The 23985-nt window shown below is 44.2% G+C and overlaps 1 protein-coding gene across 1 annotated transcript in view; it reads right to left on the bottom strand.

The window, feature by feature from the left end:
• Positions 1-8272: 8272 nt before the first annotated feature.
• Positions 8273-23985, bottom strand: part of RDH10 (retinol dehydrogenase 10) — an 18088-nt gene continuing 2375 nt past the window's right edge. Inside the window, exons 2-6 of the mRNA XM_077270654.1 lie at positions 23427-23665; positions 11506-11604; positions 10888-11033; positions 10624-10755; positions 8273-10079 (exon numbers count right to left, since the gene is read on the bottom strand). Coding sequence (XP_077126769.1) covers positions 9956-10079; positions 10624-10755; positions 10888-11033; positions 11506-11604; positions 23427-23665 — 740 coding nt within the window. The 3' untranslated portion in view covers positions 8273-9955. The remainder of the gene's footprint in view (positions 10080-10623; positions 10756-10887; positions 11034-11505; positions 11605-23426; positions 23666-23985) is intronic.

Here is a 23985-nt window from a genome sequence, read left to right as displayed (position 1 = left end):
CTGTTTTTCTACATTAAAAGCTAAGTTTATGGACACCGTGTCTGCAAATTGAGATTCTGATTTGGCTTTGTCCAAGGTCACATTTCAAGGCTTGTTAGAGGGTCACTAGTGACTTGTAGGATTGCTGCTTCCCACAGGTGACGCTATAGAGGTCAAGTCCTCTCCTCTCTGAAGAGGAAATTTGCGTATTAAATTTCCAGAGGAGCATTGCACAATAAATAAGTCTCCTTACCTTTGCATGCCAGAGGTGGTATGTCACTCTCCACAAGGAGAAACATTACCCCTTAGACCTCAGTCCAGAGCCTCTCACCTAGCCAAATCAGTTCTCATACTTTGCACTGACGAGGGAGCAATACTCTGAAACACCGTGTCTGCAAATTGAGATACTGATTTGGCTTTTTGTCCTAAGTCACATTTCAAGGCTTGTTAAAGGGTTAATAGTGTCTTGTAGGATTGCTGCTTCCAACAGGTGGCGCTATAGTATTCAAGTCCTCTTCCCCTCTGAAGAAGCAATTTTCATATTAAGTTTATGGACGGACGCTAAAAATGTAAAACGCTGAATTTTTATGAAACAATTCAATTGCGGTTTTGACTTATTACAGCTTTTCACAAGGCAGAAATGTGCAGACAATCTGTGAAATTTATAAAGTGATGCATTTTATGATCTCCCACAGTGTTACTTTTTATTTTATGAATCTTATAAATATTTTTTTATTTGCCATCTTTTTCCTCTTATCTACTGGCTAAGCACATGTCATAGGGTTATTCCCAGAATTGCATTATATTTCATGTAACACCCCAGGTAACCGGTTGTTACAGTGGTATTGCCTTCCTCACAGGGAGGGTGATGCCATGCTTGGAAGCAAGGAAGGATCCCTTTAACAGGTATTCAGCACATGCAACACTATTCTGACTCCAGGCCAGAAGGGGGAGCTCTGAACCCGGTTTCAGGGGAGCTTCCCTAGATAATATATATTCTGGCCTGGGGGAGGAGTTAGTCAGTCTGTCGGAGGGAGAGACAGAGAGAGGAGTCTGTGAGAGGACAGTGGAGAGAGGGGAAGCAGACATAGAGAGTCTGAGAGCTGGAGCCGTGCAGGCACGTGAGGTGCTGCAGCTCCTGTGAGGAAAGCTGGGGCCATGCAGACCCGGGGATCTGCAGCTCCTGGAAGGAAAGAGCAACAGAGCAGTCTGTAGGAGACTGACAGGGAAGAGAAGCAAAGGAGAGTAGGGAGCTGGAGGGAAACTGCGACAGAGCTTCCTCCATGCTGAAGCACAGAATTCTGGTAGCCGGGAGACCAAGGTTGTGAGGGTAACTTTATGCCCCACGGCAGAAACCGGCAGACAGGAGATTGCAGGTCGCCTGTCCACCATTAACACCCGAAGGCATAGTAAAAGATAGAGCCCGGCGTCATCTGAGAAACCCCTGTAAAAAGGCACGAGATACCTGTCATGCGGGTAGGGTCCTACCAACAAGGGGGACAGAGAGAACGTAAGGACCTTGTGTGAGGCCTAAGGCAGCAAGGGACTACAACACAGCGCTGAGAGGAAGGCTTCCAACCCCACCTGGTTAGGGGGATTCCTGAGTCGCTTCCAAGCCGGCCGGACCATACCAGTACCTGTGATCAGGTACCCTTGACTGCTGCTGACAGATCAGTTTCATGCTGAAAACTGCAAATGCAGCCCTGTCGATGCATATAGTAAAAGATAATCCTCTGTCATATGCATCAATAGAGTGGAACTTGCAGTTCCATATCACTGATATCTCAGAAATGGGTAACAAGTTCAACCACAGTTCAAGAAATGTCAGATATATCCATACATGGTTCTCTACCGTATGATATATCACGTATATTATGTTTTTTTCCCTTTATTCCTTACACTTTTTGTTGTATTCTAGTATAGTTTGTTACATATTGAGGGTTTATTTCCGTATCTCATTTTTGTCTACTTTTCTATAAAATTGCATTAAAAACTCTGAAATATCATATGTGTATAAATTACTTAGCTCCCCCGAGAGGCAGCTGCAGGCAGGCAGAATTTTCTAATGATAAATCTGTGGCTATAGTAAAGCAGGGAATTAAGTCTAAACAGAAAATGGAGCTCTGACTCCTAAAAAGATTATTTAATCTTCTCAGAGTATTAGATTAAAAAATAAAACATGATGAATATGTAGGAAACATTGTTCCCTCATTGGCACCAATTTTATGTCTCCTGCAAGGGGAGATAACAGTTAGCATGGTGTAAAACACTCTAGCCTCACGTACTCATCCCCAAATGGGATCTGTAAGACAAAGATCTTGAATATAGGTTTATGAATTGCAACCATACATAACACTATGTATTAATAAAAAAAAGTAGCAGCATTCTCTAATAGTTTCTTTATATTGAGCCAGATTCCAATCTAGAAGAAATGTTCTGCATTATGGAATGTATTGGAAACTTTGGATATAGATGGTGAGTAATTAGGTTGTTTTCAATGTTACATTAGCCACTTTACTGAGGGTAAGTTGACCCTTGATTGTTGGTTTCAGACTATTTTCACATCTCTTATATTTGAATTTAAGCATATAAATAGTATATAGTAAGTGCTATCGTCTTGTATGGGCATTTTTAGATTGTGATACTTATCTCATGTGGTCTTTTAAGGCGTAGTGCCTATCTCTGTGCGCCCTAATTGTGTAGCCTATCTCAAACCCTGCTGTATTTTTTTTTTACTACTATGTTATTTTATTTATTGATTAAAATATATGTAACATTTTTATAAAATGGTAGTAACTTTGTAGGCTGCACTTTATACATCTATCAAGTATACATACACGATAAGTCAGCACATGGCGACTAATGAATTCATGAACTCTAATTTTTCTGTAAATGTTAAAAATGCAAGGTACTTAGCATTATTTTATCAAAGAGCACAAAAGCCATCCAAGGACGTCAAGGTGTACCTTTTAGTATGGATGGTACTCAACCATTATATGTTCTACCTCTCCATTTGCAGCCTTATGTGAATGTGGAGTGAAAAGGAAAGCAGATGTAACTTGCAATTAAAACCTTGTATGGGAAAAATGGGTGGATAAGGGAGGGGCCTACACCCCCAATTTGGGAAAATATAGGGGCCAAACACCTTTAGTTAGGTACCATCCATATTAAAGGGTCACCTTGACGTGGTTGGATGGCTTTTGTGCTCTTTGATCAAAAAGTGCTAAGTACTAGTGATGAGCGAATATACTCGTTACTCGAGATTTCCCGAGCACGCTCGGGTGGTCTCCGAGTATTTTTTAGTGCTCGGAGATTTAGTTTTCATCGCCGCAGCTGAATGATTTACTGTACATCTGTTAGCCAGCATAAGTACATGTGGGGGTTGCCTGGTTGCTAGGGAATCCCCACATGTAATCAAGCTGTCTAAGATATGTAAATCATTCAGCTGAGATGAGGAAAACTAAATCTACGAGCACTAAAAAAATATTCGGAGGACACCCGAAAGTGCTCAGGAAATCTCGAGTAACGAGTATATTCGCTCATCACTAGTAAGTACTTTACATTTTTAATGTTTGCAAAAATATTGGAGTTCATGTATTCATTAGTCGCAGTGTGCTGATATGTATATTGTGTATGTATATATTTGTATATTGACCACATAGCTTATTTGTGCACCTGTACATTCATTTAATACTAAAGGTATGCAGATCCTATTTTTCTTTTTAATGGGTAGCACATCTATCAGGTATAAAATGAAAGTTACTATTATTTTTCACCAATCCTCCAAAAACCATACTAAAAAATATAGTAAAAAAACCCCCAAGCTTTAACGCATGGATTGGGGAAAGTCAACTTTACAATGTTATCTTGGCACGGCGCAGTTTCCGAATGGCATGTAGAGGCAGGATGAATCACATAGACCTGTCTGTAAGGAGACGCTCAGCGTTGGCACATAGGCTGTATCATGGGCGGCTGCTTTAGAAGAAGCCATCAATTGTTACCAATACTCGGCACAGTAGAAAACGTCTGCAATCCCATCATCACACACACCAGCTTTTGTCTTCTCCTGAAAGATGAAGAAGGCATGCACACAGACAGACTTTCTGATATTCTCCCTTAGCTCCTTTTGATCTTTCCAATTACAGGAGGGGATTTCTCAAGCAATCCACAGGCCTTTTTATCCTCTCCGGTGAAAAAATGCACAAATGATGCTCCCCAGAAACAAAAGTCTCTGGAGCTTAGTGTAACGGGATATATCCAAATCAAGGGCACAATTTGTAGACATAAAGAGCTGGAGATACTGTTCTCAGAGATGAATCTCTACTGGTTTTGATAGACACGGGAGCTCCATTTCCCTTCCCATATGCTCAGGGACATTGTTGGATCTCGTTTTGGCTTTGTTGTAATGACTTGCTAAAGCCGGTGATAAAATATACAAAAGTATATTTTTTCATCTTATGTTTATTAAAGCATTAGCACGTTTCCCAGATTGCTTAAACTGCAAAAAGTTTCGTTATACTGCTGTGAAAACAGGTCAGGGATTCCTTTCAAACGGAGCCAATACTTCATTTGTCACATCAGAGGGGAAAAACAAACCATCTAAACAGTAATCTAAAATTTCCCCACTGCACGAAGTACAATGTTCTTACCGCCACTAAGTAATGTACAACAACAAACGACCTATGTTTATTTTCCTGGTTGGGCCGGTGGAATAATGATTTTACCTTCATATATATTTGTAAGGCGGAAACCAAACTACCCACCACTTCTCCAAGGTTAGCCCAGGTTTGCAATTACATTTTTTGCAATTTTTTTTTAATGACGTAGGGATTATTTATTTTTATTTAGACCAGATTGGACAGCTAATGTCGAAAAAGGGCAAATTTATGAATTCCAGATTATAACCTGTTGCTGAAACTGCGGAATCAAAAAACCTTAGGTACGGCTGTCATTTGGGACAGTGCATTTAGGATGTTGATCATGGCCAAAGGTATTTCTTTCTCTTAAGGTGAATTTCAAATGAAACAAAAATTAAAATGGCTGAATCGCTGTTTTTGGTCACTTTATATCTGAAAAAATAGAATAAGAGATCAGAAAGGTGTATGGAGACCAAAATGGTACCAATAAAATCTCTCCTTCAATTCGCTCAACCCAAAAAAATAATAAAGATAGAGGTCTTAGATGGCAAAAAGGAAACATCAAAGGCGAAGAGGGGCGCTATTGGGCTTCTGTCGCTGGCCCTGAACAAGACGTACGTACTGAGCGGGGACTGAAACCACAGCCACTGCTCCTCGATGACAAAGCCCAAAGCTGCCAGAAATGAAGATTAATTTACCTCCCAGCTGCCAGGCTTTCAGTGCGGCGGCCACACAGCATCAGAACCCTACTTACCTGAAGATCAACCCCATAACTAGTAGGGAATCTCAGTACCAATGCATCAGACCTTGCGGCGGTTGAAAAACAGCATCCGGTGCCCCCGTTGTGCGGCGCTTTCACAGTATGCGTCGGTGCGCCGCAATGTCGCATTGCGACGTGCAATGCACGACGTTAATGTGAAAGTAGCCTAATTTGAATGGACCCGCAAAGCACAGCTTAATTTGTTGTGCAGCGGCTGCTCAGGAGCTGTTCTGCAGTACCCGCCATCATAGACTTATGTCATAAGTATGTTATGACCGAACAACCCCTGGAAACATTGCTGTGGGGATACATTCAGACTTATGTTTCCTCCTGGTGAGTTCTGTAAAGTAACTGGACTGTGACCTTAATGGGTTACTACAAGTATAACTTTTTTTCATGGCGTTTAGCCTGGAATAATCAATCTCCTTCCTTGACCACTCAGCACTTTCTAATACAAGATATCACTAGTTCGACCATATTGGAGTGGTTGAACTGGCAAATGACAAGCTTCTTGACACAGATCTCATGGGATGTAACGCGATTCTCTATGGCATGCCTTGGTTTTCGCTCTTGGGTCACTCTGTATTTAGGTGACTTGGATTAGGTTAGGGAATCGCCTTCAAAAGGGTTAGAGGAATCTCCACCGTTGCAGGCCCAGCTCTTTTTAGGTTTTGCTTGGCATATGTGTTGCAGATTTAGCTTTTATACATGATAAATATTCCAGGACTAAAGTATTTATGGTAATTATTCCAAGACTATAGTACAGAAGGTAACTATTCTAGGACTAATAAATGTTTGGGTTAATAAGCAGGGCTGTGGAGTCAGTGTCCATTTTGGTGGTCAGTATAAAATGGACAGACTCCAAAAAATATATACATTGGGTACAGTAATTCAGTGCAGTATGTGCTGTAAATGTTTAAGAATTTGGGAAAGTTATGAATTGTCCTATAAATGTCTGTTCTGTTACTGATCTCAGCTTTTAGCCAAGATGAATCTGTTCTGCACTTTATGTACATGCTCAGTAGTGACCAGTGCTGTAGGGTCGTGTGTCAGAGGTTTGGCTTACCGACTTCACAGCACGGTTAATAAGTATATCGGGTGGTTAGATTTCAACTGATCGATCTGTTGATACGGAGGAGATAAGCCACCAGGATAATAAGTGTCCAGCAACAGCTTACTCCACTCCTCCAGCTGAGAGCACACACACATGGCCAAGGATAGCTATTTGTGTGCGACTAGCCTTTGAGTGAAGCAGTAACAATATGATAGTTTGTGGCCAACAGATACATAGGATGAAAAATTCCAGTAAGAAACAGCAGAATATTCACACAACGTTGCTAAACTTTAGATTTCTGTGAAATGTTCTCTTTCAGGTGCTCTATCCATGGTGGAAAAGATGAGGGAGAGAAGTGAAATTTGTAGCAAGCCACCATAGAAGTTCAGAACGAGCTCTAAAGGAGACCGCAATAGGTTTCCATGAACTTATGATTTTCTCCATGATGTTGTGAGAGATAGGTTCCCATTTGCAGTACTGGCGCAGAAATGATCATCAGGCATCTCCAACAATCCCATTTGTAATATTAATGGCTGCCAGACAAAAACTGGCTGTTAAATTGTTATTTCTGATATAACTTAGCCATGAAAAGATTGTTTGTTGTACAATATATATTTTTTGGGTTTATCTCAATAATCTATTTCCACTGCACAGTCCCCAAGGAAACCAATGGCTGTCAGAATAATGAAGTAGGAGATACATTTTGCAGCCACTATGCACTGTGGCTAATACATGAAGGCCAGCGTAGGTAACCCCCATTGTAAGGGTATGCTGTACATGTGCCGATAGCAGTGGGCCCTGCCTTTTTGGTAACAAGGAAGTATCTCACAGATCTAGGAAGGGAAATCTGGCTATACAGCCAACATTTAGGGCTCGCTCACATGAATGTGTAACATGGCTGAGTACTCTCTGATGCAATCGGACCAGTGTTATTCTATGGGGCAGTTCAGATCTGCTATTTTTTTCTCATGCCGATTCAGCAGAAAACAATTTCAGCATGCTGCAAGACTCAGCTCACGCGTACCCATGCAAGTCAGTGGGTGAGAGTGAAACATCAGACTGCACTCTGATATCATCGGGGTACAGTCTAATGTAAGCGCACAGACACAATGGAGAAATCATATTCTCCATCTTCTTCGCACCCGAGATGTGATTCTCTCATGCGAGGCAATCAGATCTAATTTCTGGCAGTGTCATTAGCGTAGTCGGCCCACTTCTCTAGCCAAAGAGAATATGAGGCAGTGTGAGGAGCCCTTATGGCTATAAATGCCAGCGATGAGAATACCCTTTTAACCCCGTTTAGGAAATGTGCACACAATGTCCTTTTCAGGCAGATTGTGCTAAAAAAAAAAAAAAAAAAAAAAAAAGGGCTGCAAAATAATGACCATGCGTTCGGTCTTAGTCATTCTTTGGGTAGCTTGTTTTGGAAGCCACTCTCTCTACGTACTTGAAAGCATTCACCAGAGCCAACGCAAAACATCTTTTCTCTGAAGTGGCTTCAGATTGGTAAATGAAGGTGCTCTTCCTGGACTATTAAGGACACTGTGTGCACATACATTCCAAAGGTCCAAGTGCTGGTACGCCCAATGCCTAGAAGCAGCAATAAGCGTTCGCCCACAAGCCATTGCTTAGTAGACCAACCATGTTATCACCAGGTGAGGCTTAGTGGCTCCATCGGGAAACGTGGCACAGCACATTCCTGCCATGTCGTGCTCGCAATGGTCAGATACTGATAGCAGTTCCCATCGATGGGACATGAAGGGTCTTTCCGAGATAAAGCCCCTTTGCTTCTTCTTCCAATAGACAGAGCCACTTTTAACTTGTCTGTGACACACCAGTTCCTCCAGTAAGATAATTTGCTTTAATAAAACCAGACACTGGTCAATATTTAAGACGTCAATGATAATAAAAAAAAACAAAATGTAAATCACAGAGGTTTGATAGTAATGTACAAGACAATTGAATATATTTAGATACAGAGGTAGAAATTCGCTATACAATGCTCTAACTAGATTTTACGTCCTTCAAGGCACAACTGTAAAAGGATCTCTATACAAAAAAAAAAGTGGTTTTATTTTGTAGAACACACAAAAAAAATCTTTACACCTCTACGCATTTCACATGTACAAGTAAAGAGCAGAAATCACCATCTGTACTTTTAACCGATGTGGTCCAGAAGCAGTTACCGTCCACCATCCTGAAGGCTCATGCAGATGCCCGAGCATGGGCCGCGGGGGTCTCCTGAGCCAAGTGTGACAGCCTCATAGAAACAGTCACGCTCCAGTCAGGACTCCGCGGCCAGCCCGTGCTCTCCGTCCTTACAGAAAGACTGCAAAATTCAGCACGTAGGGCAGGCAGCCATGGTGAGCACTGACACAACATGCGGAAGACTGCAGTCTGACATTACATGTGCTCATACAAGACATTTGTTTTCATCATACATAGTTTCCTTGTAAATTGGCAGGAAGCATGTCCAAGAACACTGGATTAACCGTCTGAACCATTGCCTTTACTGAGATAAGACATTAAGGGTATGTACACTCCTGCAATCTTTCAAATTCATATAAAATAGAAAAGTGACTCAACCAGAACCTGTTAAGATGTTGTCTTGTGTACACTGATCCTGTAGTCTTATATATGTAAAAGAGTTTACACAAGGTCTTTGTAAGCAGTATACCCACACGTGGACTACTGGTACAGGAAAAGGCCTTTGATGAAGATCCAGACTTTATGGGACCTAATATAAGTATTATTGGCACAGCTTCCAAAAATAAGGAAATCTAGAATTGCCAGCAATTAAACAATGGTGGTAGCCAATGTAAGCCGCAACAAGGCTGCTTCTGTATGTGCAGTATAATAAGCACTTTGGGGAAAACACAGTTTTTTTTCGGGGGTGGGGAGAATTATTCATACCGATAATGTAAGATCTGCCAAGAACCTACATTGGGAATTACATCCATGGCCGTTACATACAAATAGTTGCATAAAGTGTGAATGATGCCGTGATAAGACTGCAGGGGTTTACATGGCTGCATACTCCATTGTTAGCTCATCTAGAGATGCCGTGGCTGAGTACGGAGGATCGGAATACCATGGACACCAGGTTTAAGTCGCACACATCTTTGCTTCTCTGGCACGTTGAGAGTTCGCACGTGAACAGCTTCTAATCGGTAGAGTAACGATCCCTTGCCCTTTAATTATTGCCTCCTTCTCGTACATACGACAGTGTAACAGTGCATTTATCAAAACGGCTTTGCCTTGGTCTATTGTTGTAGAGAACTCTACAGAAACTTTATTGCTACATCTAAGCCTTCCATACGTGTTCAGTTGGTCACATTTACAGTAAGTCACCTACCAATCTGTTTTTAAAAAGAGTTCACCACATGCTGCAGAGTCTGGTGGAACACTCCCGCCCCCCCAAAGAAAGAAAAACCACAATGTAGATGCACATGTGCGTTTCCCAATTCAGTCTTCAAACGTGTTGGCTGATCAATAGGTTCAGTCTAATCACAGGAGTGGGAAAAACTAAATCCCGTTTTTAGCTTCATTGTTATTTGTGGCTTGTTTCCTTTGAGCAATAAAGGGGTACATGCACTTGTCTGCTCCCAAGAACCGGTACATACAGACCACGGCTTCAAACGGCAGAATGCTGCAAACAGACGACAGCGGGAATTAATACACAAACATGGCTGAGCGAATGCAACAGTACAATGGAACAAATGGAGAAGAAGCTCATCTATAAGTAGTATGCTTGTGATGGGGCGTATACGAGTAGGAAAGCCAGGGTCTGGTGTAATACACAGAACTAGCAATTTTGGCCTGGCGACAGGTTGTATTGGAAACCTAACCAAAGACAATAATCTGGCACAAATCTTGTTCAGTTTGATCCGAGTTTGGGTTTTGGAGCACCCAGTCTACAACATAGGAAAAGAAAAGCCAATACAACAGTAGGGGGAAGTGGTGGGGTTTAGATTAGGTCCACTACTGGAGAGTGAGGATGCCCACAATGGGGAGCATGCCGCCATTGTGAGCTTATAGGCTACACCTACAGGGCATTACTTTGTAGATCATGGCAGCCATTGGCTACACCAGGTGGTAACCAGCCTTTACCCAGAGGGATTTTTTGGGTCAATAGCTTAATGAACAAATTACCCCCCCACCACCAAGTAACAGGAAGCATTCAGGATAGTTACCTTTTCATGCAGGTCACGATGTACATGAGTCGAGGTGTACAGATCATCGGCTGGTCTGTAAGAATGGCTCTCATGGCCTGCTTCACACAGTAATCTGGTTTCAAGGGCGGGAGGAAGGGCTCAATTTCTTTTCTGAAAGATTAATGTTCCAGTGAGTTTTATTTACACATTCCAGCCCCGTGTCCGCCTACCCGCCACAGAATAATGAGGAGCACCTGGCCGGAGTCTGCCCGCTAGGTACGGGATCAGAGAAGGAGGACTAACCTGATTCTGCAACCCCGGAACATGCCTGTGTCCACCAAATAGGGACAGACCAAAGTCGCTTTAATCCCATCTTTATCTGCAGCCTTTAGTTCATGGCTGAGAGACTCATGGAAACCCACAGCACCAAACTTACTTGCACAATAATCCTGTAAAAAAACAACATTTTTTTTTTTAGAGAACCATGAATTCAGCCACCAATTGTAGGACCATTTACAAGTTTTAAAGACTAGATGTAAGCTGAAGCTGTCTCTAGGATGGTTTGAGGGGGCCCGTTGCTTACACCCATTATCCACCCCTATCTCCTGACAATCTATAAGGATGACCCTTGCTCCTCCTTTAACTCTAGACCTAGGTTACTTGGTAGTGTCTTTAATTGTGAAGAGCTGCAGAATATAAGTTAGTTACTACTCTAGAGGGCCAACTGGCCATGTACTGTAATAGTATGCTTGTAGTACACAGAAACCTAGGTCTAACTCAAGTTTGGGCTGGAGTATGGGCGAGACGGGGGTGTCCTACTTCTGAAAGCCCTGGTGATTGCTGGGTCAGCCATTATTTAATAGTTTGACAAGATAATCCCTGAGAGGACAGTAATAAAATAGAAGCAGCACTGGAACGTACCTCTACCCCTGCAGTGCTGAACAGACCTAGAGAGCTGGCGACTGTAACAATGTGCCCATGATTCATCTCCATCATTTTGGGAAGGAATGCCTTTGTGGTCTGTAAGAGGAGAGAAAGCTGCATTTGTTATCTAAGACACCGCAGGCAGCCAAATGCAGATTAGCTACACAACAGCCATCAATGCCTTTACCATCTGCCATCTATGTAACAATAGCATGTAAAGTGACAATGCCAGACGGCATCGGCCAATGCTCCAGTTAAACCAATTTCCTGGCAGGGAACAAGCTCAAGCATGTCACAGTATTTTACAATGAAAAGAGTTTAATGTGTCGCCTGTACAAGCAGATTCTTCCCGTATCTATAGGACGGAGCTGGAAAAACCTCTACCGGTCAGATGTGGACGGCTCAATGGCTGAGATTCACATTCAGAAGTGGCTCAGATAAAGAACTTCAGGAATTAAAATGGATTAAGCAGACCAAACAATATATTTTTTTTTTTTATTACATGCCACCTGCTATATAGAACACTTAAAGGGCTTAATTTACCCAATTATTATAGTGCTCAGGGTGACGGAGCCAGAACATCACCTGTTGTGTTTTCATATGCAAGGGTGAGACAAGCATGTAGACCAACCATGCCATACAACCCCCGAGTTAAGGTACCTTCACACGAAACGACATTATAACGATATCGCTAGCAATCCGTGACGTTGCAGCGTCCTTGCTAGCGATATCGTTTCGTTTGACACGCAGCAGCGATCAGGATCCTGCTGTGATGTCGCTGGTCGCTGAATAAAGTCCAGAACTTTATTTGGTCGTCCGATCGCTGTGTATCGTTGTGTTTGAAAGCAAAAGCAACGATACCAGCGATATTTTACACTGGTAACCAGGGTAAACATCGGGTTACTAAGCGCAGGGCCGCGCTTAGTTACCCGATGTTTACCCTGGTTACTAGCGTAAAATGTAAAAAAAACAAACAGCACATACTCACATTGCGTCCCCTGCAGTCTGCTTCCTCCTCTGACTCAGCGCCGCAAAGTGAAAGTGAAAGCAGCACAGCGGTGACGTCACCGCTCTGCTCTCACTGTACGGCGCTCAGTCAGTCAGGAAGTGGACGCAGGGGGACGTGAATGTAAGTATGTGCTGTTTGTTTTTTTTAGATTTTACGCTGGTAACCAGGGTAAACATCGGGTTACTAAGCGCGGCCCTGCGCTTAGTTACCCGATGTTTACCCTGGTTACCAGGGGACCTCGGCATAGTTGATCGCTGGAGAGCGGTCTGTGTGACAGCTCTCCAGCGACCAAACAGCGACGCTGCAGCGATCGACATCGTTGTCGCTATCGCTGCAGCGTCGCTTCGTGTGAAGGTACCTTAAGTCTTCAGGATCTTATCTGGTACGGCGCAGTAGTGAAGAGGTACTGGGGTGAAGTGGTCTTTACATTATCAATAGGGGGACAGATTGTGTGCGAGGAGAATTGTGCACGATAGAATTCTTCTCTGCGAGGCTGTTCCTTACCAAAAAACGTAATAGTATTAGGCCGGAGTCGCACTACAGCAAGATATGGCCGAGTCTCGCAGGTTAAAAAACAAGCTCTGGCACCAGCACTCAGGAGCGGAGCGTGCGGCTCCATGTATTGCTGTGCGACCACACGCTCCGCTCTGGAGTGCCAGAGCTTGGTTTTAACCTGCGAGACTCAGCCGTATCTCGCTGTAGTGTGACTCCGGCCTTAAGACGGTGGATGGGGAGGGAAGGACACCTACTGTCAATGGAAAAAGCCAATTATATAATACCGTATGAGAACAGCATATAGGAATAGATGTACCCAAAAATGTAATAGAATTTGGGAGAAGTGGCAAGAATCACCTCGGACGCACTTGTCTCCCAACGCTTTAAGCTTCCTCAATTTTACATTAAGGTCTCCAAACGCATGAGATAAGACTCCTGGTACAAATGAACCAATGAGTATTGCTATTTTTTAACCGCTAAATCATTAAGACTTTAAATTTCGATAAGTAGTTTATGGTCCTAACAATCAGATGAGTGTAGTGTTCTAAATGTATAGTTACGTATTAAAACATTCTAATATATTAGTTATAATGCTATATTTGCAATGGTATCCTGAATGGGCATTTGTTAACAATTCGATGCATATTAAGATTATAGGCCGTTTTTATTGAAAAATACTTCAGAATTAAGTTTAACCCCCCCTTCCAAAACACCCCCCCCCCCCCCTTCAGGAGAGAATGATCGAAATTATTTGATAGACTAAGGTCCCTATGAAGTCAGGGAGGATTGTGGTAGTGGCCCAAAAACGTCTATAAATACCAAGTTACCTCTCGGTACAGGGTAGACGTTGCACAAAACCACAGTAGGACACGTTGTACAAGACCAAGAATCACAACACCAAGATGGGAAGCTGATAGTCAGCTCGGATGGACCATGGCGTGCGTACTAAACGACAAGACGCATCATAGGTGATAAGTCATGGCCCATGGCAGGGCAACAAACATGCCATCTAACCCCCCCCCCCCCAAAAAAAAAAAAAAAAAAAAAAGCACATCATACATTTCCTTTTTATTCTACTATGCCGATTACAGCAAACTCTACTACTTCTAGTTTTTACAAACAGGCCAGGAATCTGTAGAGCTTGCTACAATGTGTATACAGCAGACAAGCCTCCACTTTATTTTCTTTATTCCAGACCCTTTAAAGACTTGGCCTGGTCATCCGAACATTCAATAAAACCTGTTTAGGCCAAGAAAAACAGGTAGTTTTCAGATCTCCTTGCACTTTTAAAGATTTCCAAGTAATTCTTTGAAGCATACTTAATTTCTGACTAACAAGATTATCACTGTGTCCCCTGAAATCAAATCTGCTGTAATTTCCAACTCTACTGGTGCCAAGTGCTGAGCACAGAGTAATCATTGTAACTTAATCAACAAACTCCTGAGAACCATCTTGTGTTTGTTTAAGATCTAACAAAGTTCTGTGATGGAGCCATGTCCTTCCTTCCAACAACGCTTTGTTACGACACTTGCCAATTCAAAAAACAAAAGATCGGGTGGAGGGGATACGAGCGAATAAAGTGAAGAAGGAAAAAAAAAAAAAAAAAAAAAAAAAAAAAATTTATATAGGAAAGTACCGATGTTTTATTACTATTATTCCTCATGTTAAACATTAGATTTGGGCCCAGTACATAGCCCAACACAAGCTTACCTCACCCCCTATGCCTTCTCTAGACATCTCAGCATGTTCTTTCACAGGTAGGCCTGCAGGTGTTAAAAGGGGTTCCTCCCCCCCCAAACAAAAGTTCAATTTAATTCATAGATCTTGGAATAATAATTTCCACAACTGAATGTGTTTAAATAAAATGTTCCTGTTCCAATATAATCATATAAATGTGCCCCTGCTGTGTACTGTGTAATGGCTGTGTCTGACCGTACAGGAACATGGTCTGATCGTACCACAGCTCTCAGGCAGGAGAGGAAGCAAGATAGAGTATACAGATAAAAGATATATGACAGCACGGGACCACTTCTGATTAAGTGAAACATTTAAAAACAGACAGGGAAATGTTCTCACAAAAAGGATCAGCTGTACTGTCTGTATACTCTTTTGCGTCCCCCTCCCCAGGAGCTGTGGTATGATGAGACCATGTTCCTGTACGGTCGGACACAGCAGGGGCACATTTATACAATTCTCAGCACAGGAACATTTTATTTAAACACATCCAATTGTGGCTGATGAGGATAAAGATCACAAGATCCGTTGATTAAAATTAAACTTTCATGGGAAACCCCCTTTAAATGCCTAATGCAATGCATAAGGAGAAAAGGAGGTTATGAAGACAGAACTGCAGAAGAGACAGGATTAGTAGGGATCTGCAGACAGTGGTACATACGGCCACTATTTGTGTGCTGTTCCAGACAACCCCTTTAATAATGTCTTTGCCACCTTAAGCTGCACGTTAAATGCCCAGACACTACACCGCAGATTTGGCTCCTGCAGAAGAATCACAAGTCTGGGGACAAGTGCTCAGTCCTTGTGGGTAGCAATTCCCTAGATTAGAATATATGCACATTCAGGTTCTAGGAAACTAACATAATTGGGGGAAGGCTTGTCCAGGAGACTCACATTTTCCCACCTCTGAGGCCCCATGTCCCCGCATTGTGTCCAGGCTCTTATTACGCTTCTTATGTGTGCGCACAAATCAGTAATTACTTGTTAGGCACAAACGTGTGAAACTGGACAAGTGTTTACATGTCACTTCATAGCTTTAGTAATTGGTTCTCAACGTTCTTGTTTCTGGCAAATTAACTTCTAAACAGTCCAGCGCTTCTTCCCATCCCGTCCCCAGGATTCTTCAGGGCTTTTCATGAAGTACAACAGAGGAAAGGTTTAGCTGCACAAAAGGCCGCCACAGCTGTGGTGTCAGGACAGATTAGGCAAAAAGTAAAGCAAGAAGGAAATAACATATTGAGAACTAAGGGGCAGATTCATAATTAGTTTTAGGATAATGACTTACAGGGAGATTAACTAGGGGGTATTGCCCCCCCCATCCCGACAGTTAAAAGCAATGCAATTGACAGGAATTATTGTCCATATAGATGGAAGAGCCGCTTGCTTTTCAGTAATGTAACTTTAAGTTGTATTCACACACCGTATGAGTGGTCCCAGGGCGGTGATCCCCCACCCCAGACAGCAGCACACTGAGCCAGTTTTTACACACACATTTTTAAAACGAATCCGTGTCGCCGGTCCATGATACTCAGACCATGTCCTATTCTCATCCATCTCGCTGCTCCAGCTCTGCCACAAGAGGTCTATGAACATTAGTATAAGCCAGGAGACACTGTGCGCTGGAGTTCCATCCATTTTTAATGGATCCATTGTAAAGAGTTAGAAATTAGAACACCAGCTCAAGATACTAGCAGCAGAAGACCTAAAGTGCTCCATGTGGTCCTCATGTAGAAGTCATGATGCTTTTAGAGTTGCCAATATCATATTCAAATAGTTTTGCCAAGAACAGGCTGAAAGCGAGAGCTAAAATTGTGACTATTGCAGATATTTTTCCATGTTTCTCTACCAGTAATCTAGTTTAAGAAACACCATTGACAGCATTTGGCCATGTGCACACGTAGGTTCGGGTCCCTGCAGGTTCTCCCGCAGCGGGTTTGATAAATCTGCAGGGCAAAACCGCTGCGGTTATCCCTGCAGATTTATCACGTTTAGTCTTGCGGTTTCCGCTGCGGGTTTACTCCTATACTATTGATGCTGCATATGCAGCAATATGCAGCATCAATAGTAATGTTAAAAATAATAAAACATGGTTATATACTCACCCTTTGACGTCCCGATCTCCTCGGCGCTGCACGCGGCGGTCCAGTTCCAAAGATGCTGTGCGAGAAGGACCTTAGTGACGTCACCGCAGGTCCTGCTCGCACAGCAACTGAGACCGGACGGCCGCGTGCAGCACTGAGAGGTGAGTATAGCATTATTTTTTTTTTTTTACCACAAATATGGTTCCCAGGGCCTGGAGGAGAGTCTCCTCTCCTCCACCCCGGGTATCATCTGCACATTATCCGCTTACTTCCCGCATCGTGGGCACAGCCCCATGCGGGAAGTTAGCGGATCAATGCATTCCTAGGTGTGCAGAATCGCTGCGATTCTGCACAAAGAAGTGACATGCTGTGGGTTGTAAACTGCTGCGTTTCTGCGCGTTTTTTCCTGCAGCATGTGCACAGTGGTTTGCGGTTTCCATAGGGTTTACATGTAAATGCAATGGAAACTGCAGCGGACCCGCAGCTGCAGAAACGCTGCGGGTCCGCGGTAAAACCCGCAAAGTGTGAACATGGCCTTTAGGTTCTCGAAAATTGAGGCCTTCTTACAATGGCCAAATAGATGTCCCTGTCCAATGTAAACATGGCCAGCGATCAGTGAAGAATATACCGATGTTCTGCTGACAATGGAAGCGACTGGGAATAAACAGTCATGCAGACCCACTCCTGACCACTGTCAAAAGGACAGCGGACAAGTGAAGAATGATTTCATATGTTGCAGATTGGATTTCACGAAAAAAAAAAAAAAAATTATATATATATATATATATATATATATATATATATATATATATATATATGGATTAGTGTAGTTTAGAATCTCTTAAAGGATGAATGACTCAATAAGGATCCCCAATTTATGGGCATGAAGGTCTTGAAATGGACAGCATGGTGGCTCAGTGGTTAGCACTGTTGCTCTGCAGCGCTGGGGGTCTTAGGTTCAAATCCCACCAAGGACAAAGTCTGCAAGGAGCTTGTATATTCTCCCTGTGTTTGTGAAGTTTCTGCTGGATTCCTCCCACACGCCAAAGAAACTGATAAGAGTAACAAACGCAAATCTATAAACACCTTTATATATCAGTTATTGCAGACTCAAGTAATTCGCATTTTAATCCATATGCAAATCAGGCAAGAGAGTGCTCTGGGTGTGAGAGCAGCACCTAACCAGCCTGTCTGAGGAAACCCATTTTGTACCCTGGCATCACACAGAAGCTGAGGAGGCCAGTTAAGGCTCTGGTGTGGCAGAGCACCCAACACCTCATTGGCATGGGAAATAACACCAATTGTGTGGGAACGCAAAAACAGATGATCTAAAAAGGTGGAGATGGATTTACATGTCAAAGTCCCGATTGCGCGGATGATGTTTGGAGGAGGTGAATCTCAGTGACAGTCACTTTAAGGGGGTCTTTAATAGTGATGGGCGAACATGTTCTGGTGCCAACAGTGACTCTGGCGTGCTCGAATAATATGGGCGAGTCCCCACCGCTGCTCATTTGCAGTTTATAAATGAAAATACCAAGATAGATGCTGTGGCCCAGAGACGGCTAAGCCCACCCGATTGTGGACCACCCACCAGTTTATTTGATGCTAATCACCAAGACTGATAAGACTGGAGAAAAAGAAGGTTTCAGCCGTGACAAGCCAAGGGAAAGTTTCTAATACAAGTGTTGTTACGATGCCAAGTAGTGACTAAGATGGCTGCTCGGCCAAGACGTTACAAACAAGCCGACAGCTGACAACATACAGGAACTATGGAAATAATCAGAGCGGACCGGCTGGAGGGAATCTATGAGCCAGTGAGGATGTGCACACAACACCCAGCGTTTACAGGGGATTTCTACACTGCGGCCCATGTAATTACTACAAAGGGAAACCATTTCCTTATCGTGCACCTCATTCTAACAATTAATTGGGGCCAGTCAGCCATTTCTCACATTGATAGATTGGTTACTACAAGTAAGGCCTAAGCAGGTGTCACCGAGGCTTTTTTTTTTTTAATGGTTTTGGGGGGGGGGGGGGGGGGGGGGGGGGGGGGGGGGTTTATGAGGGGAGAAATAGTTTAAAGGGGCACATCGTTCCCCATTAGTGTCTGCACCTGCTGTGTGACGTGAGCATTCTCCATGTTTCTCAGTGGACAAGCTAGTTTCTGCCATTCTGATCACAGCTGCCATGGGTGGAATCAACTAGTGAGATCAAGTATTTACTGCTGAAATTAGATGCACCCATTCTACAGATGGTTCCTGTCACTGGAGGTGCAAGATGATATCAGGAGATGCTTGTAGACATCTGCTCATCTCCCAGGGAATCACGTTCATCATTTCACAGATGAACATCAATGTCCTCCCATATGGGCGTATGCAACCCCGAAAAGGCCAGTGCTTAAAGGTAACCTGTCAGCAGGACTGTGCACAGTAACCTACCAACAGTGTCAGGTTGGCGTCATTATACTGATTACATCTTCTTGTGGTTGTTCTTTAATTTGCAGTTCTCAGTTAATGAAATTCCCATGGTCTGGGGCGGCCTATAGGCCTCAAATGACAGGTCACTGACCTGCCCTCCAATTTACATACCGCGCCTTCACAGTTTATATTTTGGTCTTTACAAAAGAAAATTTATATATAGTTTGGCTAAAAGCAAATTGGTGCCGGTGCAGTAGCAATCGGAAAGCGATAGATGCTACTGCACATGCACCATTTTGCTGGCATTTCTTCCAAGCCCACAATATTTAAAATAGGAGTCAGGTGACTGAGGGGTCTGCGACTTGTAAATATTTAAGCAGAGCACCACATGAAGACCCCCACAGCATGAGGATCTCATTAACTGAAAACTACAATTACAGCTAAACAACCACAAGACTGATTTCATCACCAGGTATCATTGTAAGGCCATTGTGTGTGCAGTGCGAGAATCTCATGCGAGTCTCTCGCATCAACACCCGGCACCGGAGTGTGCAGCTGCAAGTATTTCTATGCATCTGAATGCTCCGGTCTGAACCACCGGCGGTTCCAGGAATTGATGCACAAGTTTCTCGCATTGCACATGCAAATATGACACCGAACTAATCAGTATAACTACACTGACCCAACACTGTCTGTAGGTTACTGTGCACAATCCTGAAGACACATGGTTTGCAGCCACAGGACTAGACCCTGGAAGTGATCACTAATGGCAAAGCAACTTTCTATTAAGAGAAATGTAGCAAAAAACACAAAACCTGCTCAACTATGATAAGTATTAGCGGTGATAGACCCTTATCCATAAGGCTCCAGAACTAAAGAAACAGGCTGTTACACAAGAGCCTCACCGGCATATTAGGTGCTCAGCAGTGTGGACCCGAGGAGGCTCCTTTAGGAGAAGGTCACCATTTCAATATAGTGTAAGCAACCATTTTAGGTTCATGTAGCGCCCCAGTATGGACACTTCCAACAATTGCAGGACTGGCAAAGGGTAGGGCCCCCCCAAACAACACTAGTCTAATAGTACTGGTCTTCTCATCTCAGCCCCTTAGGCTCATGCGTCAGTACACCCACGACAGTAACACCCCAGGGGCTGGGTAGTTGTCAGGTATATACCGTACACAGCACATAGTACTTATAAATCTGGAGACTTCCAGCATCCTTGTATACATACAAGTCAGAAGGCACCCCCCCCCCCCCACACGAGTTGTCAGGCCCCACCGAAAGAGTGAGGATACGCCAACGTGTGTGGGTGCCTGAAGTCTTAGATCCCAATCAAAGGCATATTCTTACATGGAGTGGGTAAGGCAAGTGAACCCCAAAATAAAGTTAAAGATTCCCACCAGATACATTGGCTGCATTGTGAACCCCAGTAACTTGCCAGTCCCTTGTCTCGTGTGCACGGTCAGACAGTTATCTGAGCGCGCTGCAGCCCCTTCCTCTGATGCAACTCGAGTGGATGGACGGCTTCTAGTGATAAGGAGTTATCTGAGCATGCTTTGGTGCTAACTGAGTGACTTCAGCATGCTGGAGAAAAAAAAAATAAATAAATAAAAAGAAATTATATGTTCGATAGGCAATCCCTGCATTTGTCGTGCCTAACAGGAAACCCCTGTGTGTTGTGCCTGTCAAACAGCCACAAGTCGTGCTCAGATACCTTCTCCAAGCAGGTTTGCTCATCCCTTAATTCTACTGGTCAGATCTCATCAACTTTGAACATCCAGTGTGACAACCCAAATTCTAAGGCTACTCCCAAGTTTTCAGAAGCTCCTGAGCAGTTGCCGTATTGTGCGAACAGCTCTCCTGCAACATATACCAATAACGAGATCAGCAACCAAGAAATCGAAGACTGCCTTCAGTAAGGTCATGATCGGCATCAAGTTTACCCCAACTAGAAGATCCTCAATCCACATCAGACCTGCTGAGCTGGTATGAAATATTCCCACCATGCAGATGGCATTTCTCATCTAGGTTTTGCCAGCCAGAAGTGTAAAATTCCCTTTCAACAGTGCAATAAATAGCATGAAGACCTGACCTTGCATGTCCTTTGAGTGCCCTAGCCCTGTACTTGTCCTTCGTTTTCAGTTATGTTTTGGAAAAGGGAGGAAAGGCGTCAGATGCTGCAAATGCCAAGTACAGCAGAGGTAGATCACCGCAGTCTATGATATGCAATACACAAGATGGCCACAAGGGGCAGCATATTGAAAAGAAACCATCACTGCCACTGTGGAGACTGTGCTGGAATCTTGGCCTCTAGGAGACTGTCTCCCCAATGTTGGGTCTCACACTGACATCTTAATTATATAGCTCTACTGACCCACAATGGAACACCACTAGGGGGAATAGGTTCCCAAACATCTTTATCTGTGTTAGAGTAACTATTTAAGGAGCTGAAGGTAGAGTGTGCTGCCCGTAAGTGACCCGATCGGATGAAGCGGCTCCTGTAGTCACACAAGCCGGCCTCTAAACATACTCTGGTCTCATTGATGCCACCGCAGCCGGCTTGTGGTGTATGGTGGCCTGAGTGAAGCGAGGTGTACCAGCCTTGGATGACCGCAGCGCTAGTTATGATGTAACCCAGCCTGAGGGACATTACTGCGCTGCCAGTCTGTACAGGCCTCAGGAATATATAGAGACCGGCTCTAGGTGTACAGACACTGACCACAGGGGACGGAGCCTGTCCTGGCCAGAAGATGGAGACCAGTGAAGGATCTTGGTGGTACTGGAGAGATTGGTATGGCGCGGCTCACACCATGCTGCAATCTGGCTTCAGTCACGGGGCGGCACTGGTTCGGTCACCTCCTGTATACAGAGAATTGGGGCCGGCTGTCAGTCAGGACCACGGTTACAGCCACTGCTCTGTATACTCGAGAGGACACTGAACATGAGGTGCCGCCGCCCCGTGACTGAAACAGAGTACTACCGGGGGGGAATAAAGTTCAATTTCTCGCTGCACAGTTTGGGTAAGCGGAAGGGCAGGTTAATAAGGCCATTAACCCCATATCTGCAGGTTATAGCATTTCTGGTGACAGGTTCCTTTAAATGTGTATACGGGGACTATCACCTGAAAGGCTTCCCTTTTGTGCAGAATAGTAGAGTATACTAGACCGACGGACACTCTTGGCTTTGGTCTGTCCCAAGAGCCCAATGGACATGATTCGCTTATACATCGGGAAAGTTTCCAGAGCGATAGATATTAAAAAAAGAAAGTTGTCAGACAAGTATCGGAACACGGTGAACAGACTGGCAGCTCTCCCAGAGTGTAACAGCTTCATGCATCCACCGTACTCTGGCCGGTAGAGCCGCCGGCCAGTCCATGCACTGCATTCCAGTTTATACAGCCATCTGACTGCACCCCAAGGATAAAATTCTGTGTGGTGAGGAGTTACCAGGCAGATTCTACAGACTCATTCACGATTAGTTAGTAAAGGGAAAGACTAACATTAACGAGTATTTAAGGGGGGGACCTGATGGAGGGGGTTTCATGCTGCCCAGTTTAAGGAAGAGACTGCCATCTGTGTACGGCCCCCCCTGTGGTGTGACCGACACGTCCCTTTCTTGATCACAAACAAGACTTGTTTGCTGGGTCTTAGTGATAAGGACCTGGAGGCAGCAACTTTACCCTGTACCTGGCACTGAGAAGGCATCACTGCTCCTTGTAGGGGGACTGTGCACCAAGCGCGGTCATTACCTTAGAAAAAGAATCCACTGAACAGGTTCTGGAGCAGACACCTCATGTCCACACGCAGACACGGTGCTCAGTACCTTGGACGGGGCCAGGAGCTCTTCTCCGTCAGCCGTCCACCATTGCACTGACCATGCTCAGCTAGATGAAAGCTGTTGCAGGAAGCCCCTCATTTCCCAAACCTATGCGGAGGGTCTTATACACTGTAGATTTGGCTTCTCTTTACTATTAAGTTCCCTACAAGGACCTGCGATTACTTGGATACAGAGTTTAGGCCTGAAGACTCCCTTTGGCTGCAGAAGTCGTGTGCCGAAGGGTCCGCAGTGGACAGAAAGTGCGGCCTACAACAGGGTAACAAGAGACGCTGCTTACTACTCGGGACAGATTCCATGATCACTAAGGAATAAGGGGAGAATTCACACAGGGGGTGCGAGCCTTACCCAAAAGTGTGCGTGGCAATTAACCATCATAGTCCTTTCAATCAGCTCATCTGGGCACTCGAGGAGATGGTGTCCGGACACAACACCGGCATTATTGAGCAGAAGGGAGACGTCTCCGACCTCCCGGCGCACCTTCTCGGCGGTGCTGTACACGCTGTCGCGCTTGCCTACGTCACAAGTGTATGTGTACACCTGCAGATTGGAGCTCGGCAGCACTTCTTCCTCCACCAGGCTCCCAGCTGTTCAGAAAGAAAAAAGCAACAGGGACATCGAATTAGATGATGAAAGGTTGTACAAGACTGATTACGTCCTGGCAGAGTCAGGGGTCGTCCATCACTGCTGCAGTGTTTACTTCAAGGCCATTCATTGCTCCGCGGCTTACGTCAGCCGGAGCCAGGCATGCAGCAGATGTAGAGCAGTCATGCAAGAGGCGGCAGGAGAGCAGACGGGGCAACACTCGCCAAACACCTCACAAGCTCTGGGGCAAATCTGTTCTAGGGACTGAAGAACGGATGCAGCCGAGTGATTGTGTCAGAGGCCGCAGTCAGATACAAGTGCT

This window comes from Ranitomeya variabilis, chromosome 6 (genome assembly GCF_051348905.1).
Source record: "Ranitomeya variabilis isolate aRanVar5 chromosome 6, aRanVar5.hap1, whole genome shotgun sequence".
In the NCBI taxonomy this organism is placed as follows: Eukaryota; Metazoa; Chordata; class Amphibia; order Anura; family Dendrobatidae; genus Ranitomeya; species Ranitomeya variabilis.
Note: the sequence above shows the minus strand (reverse complement) of the source record. Positions and strands in the feature narration are given on the sequence as shown.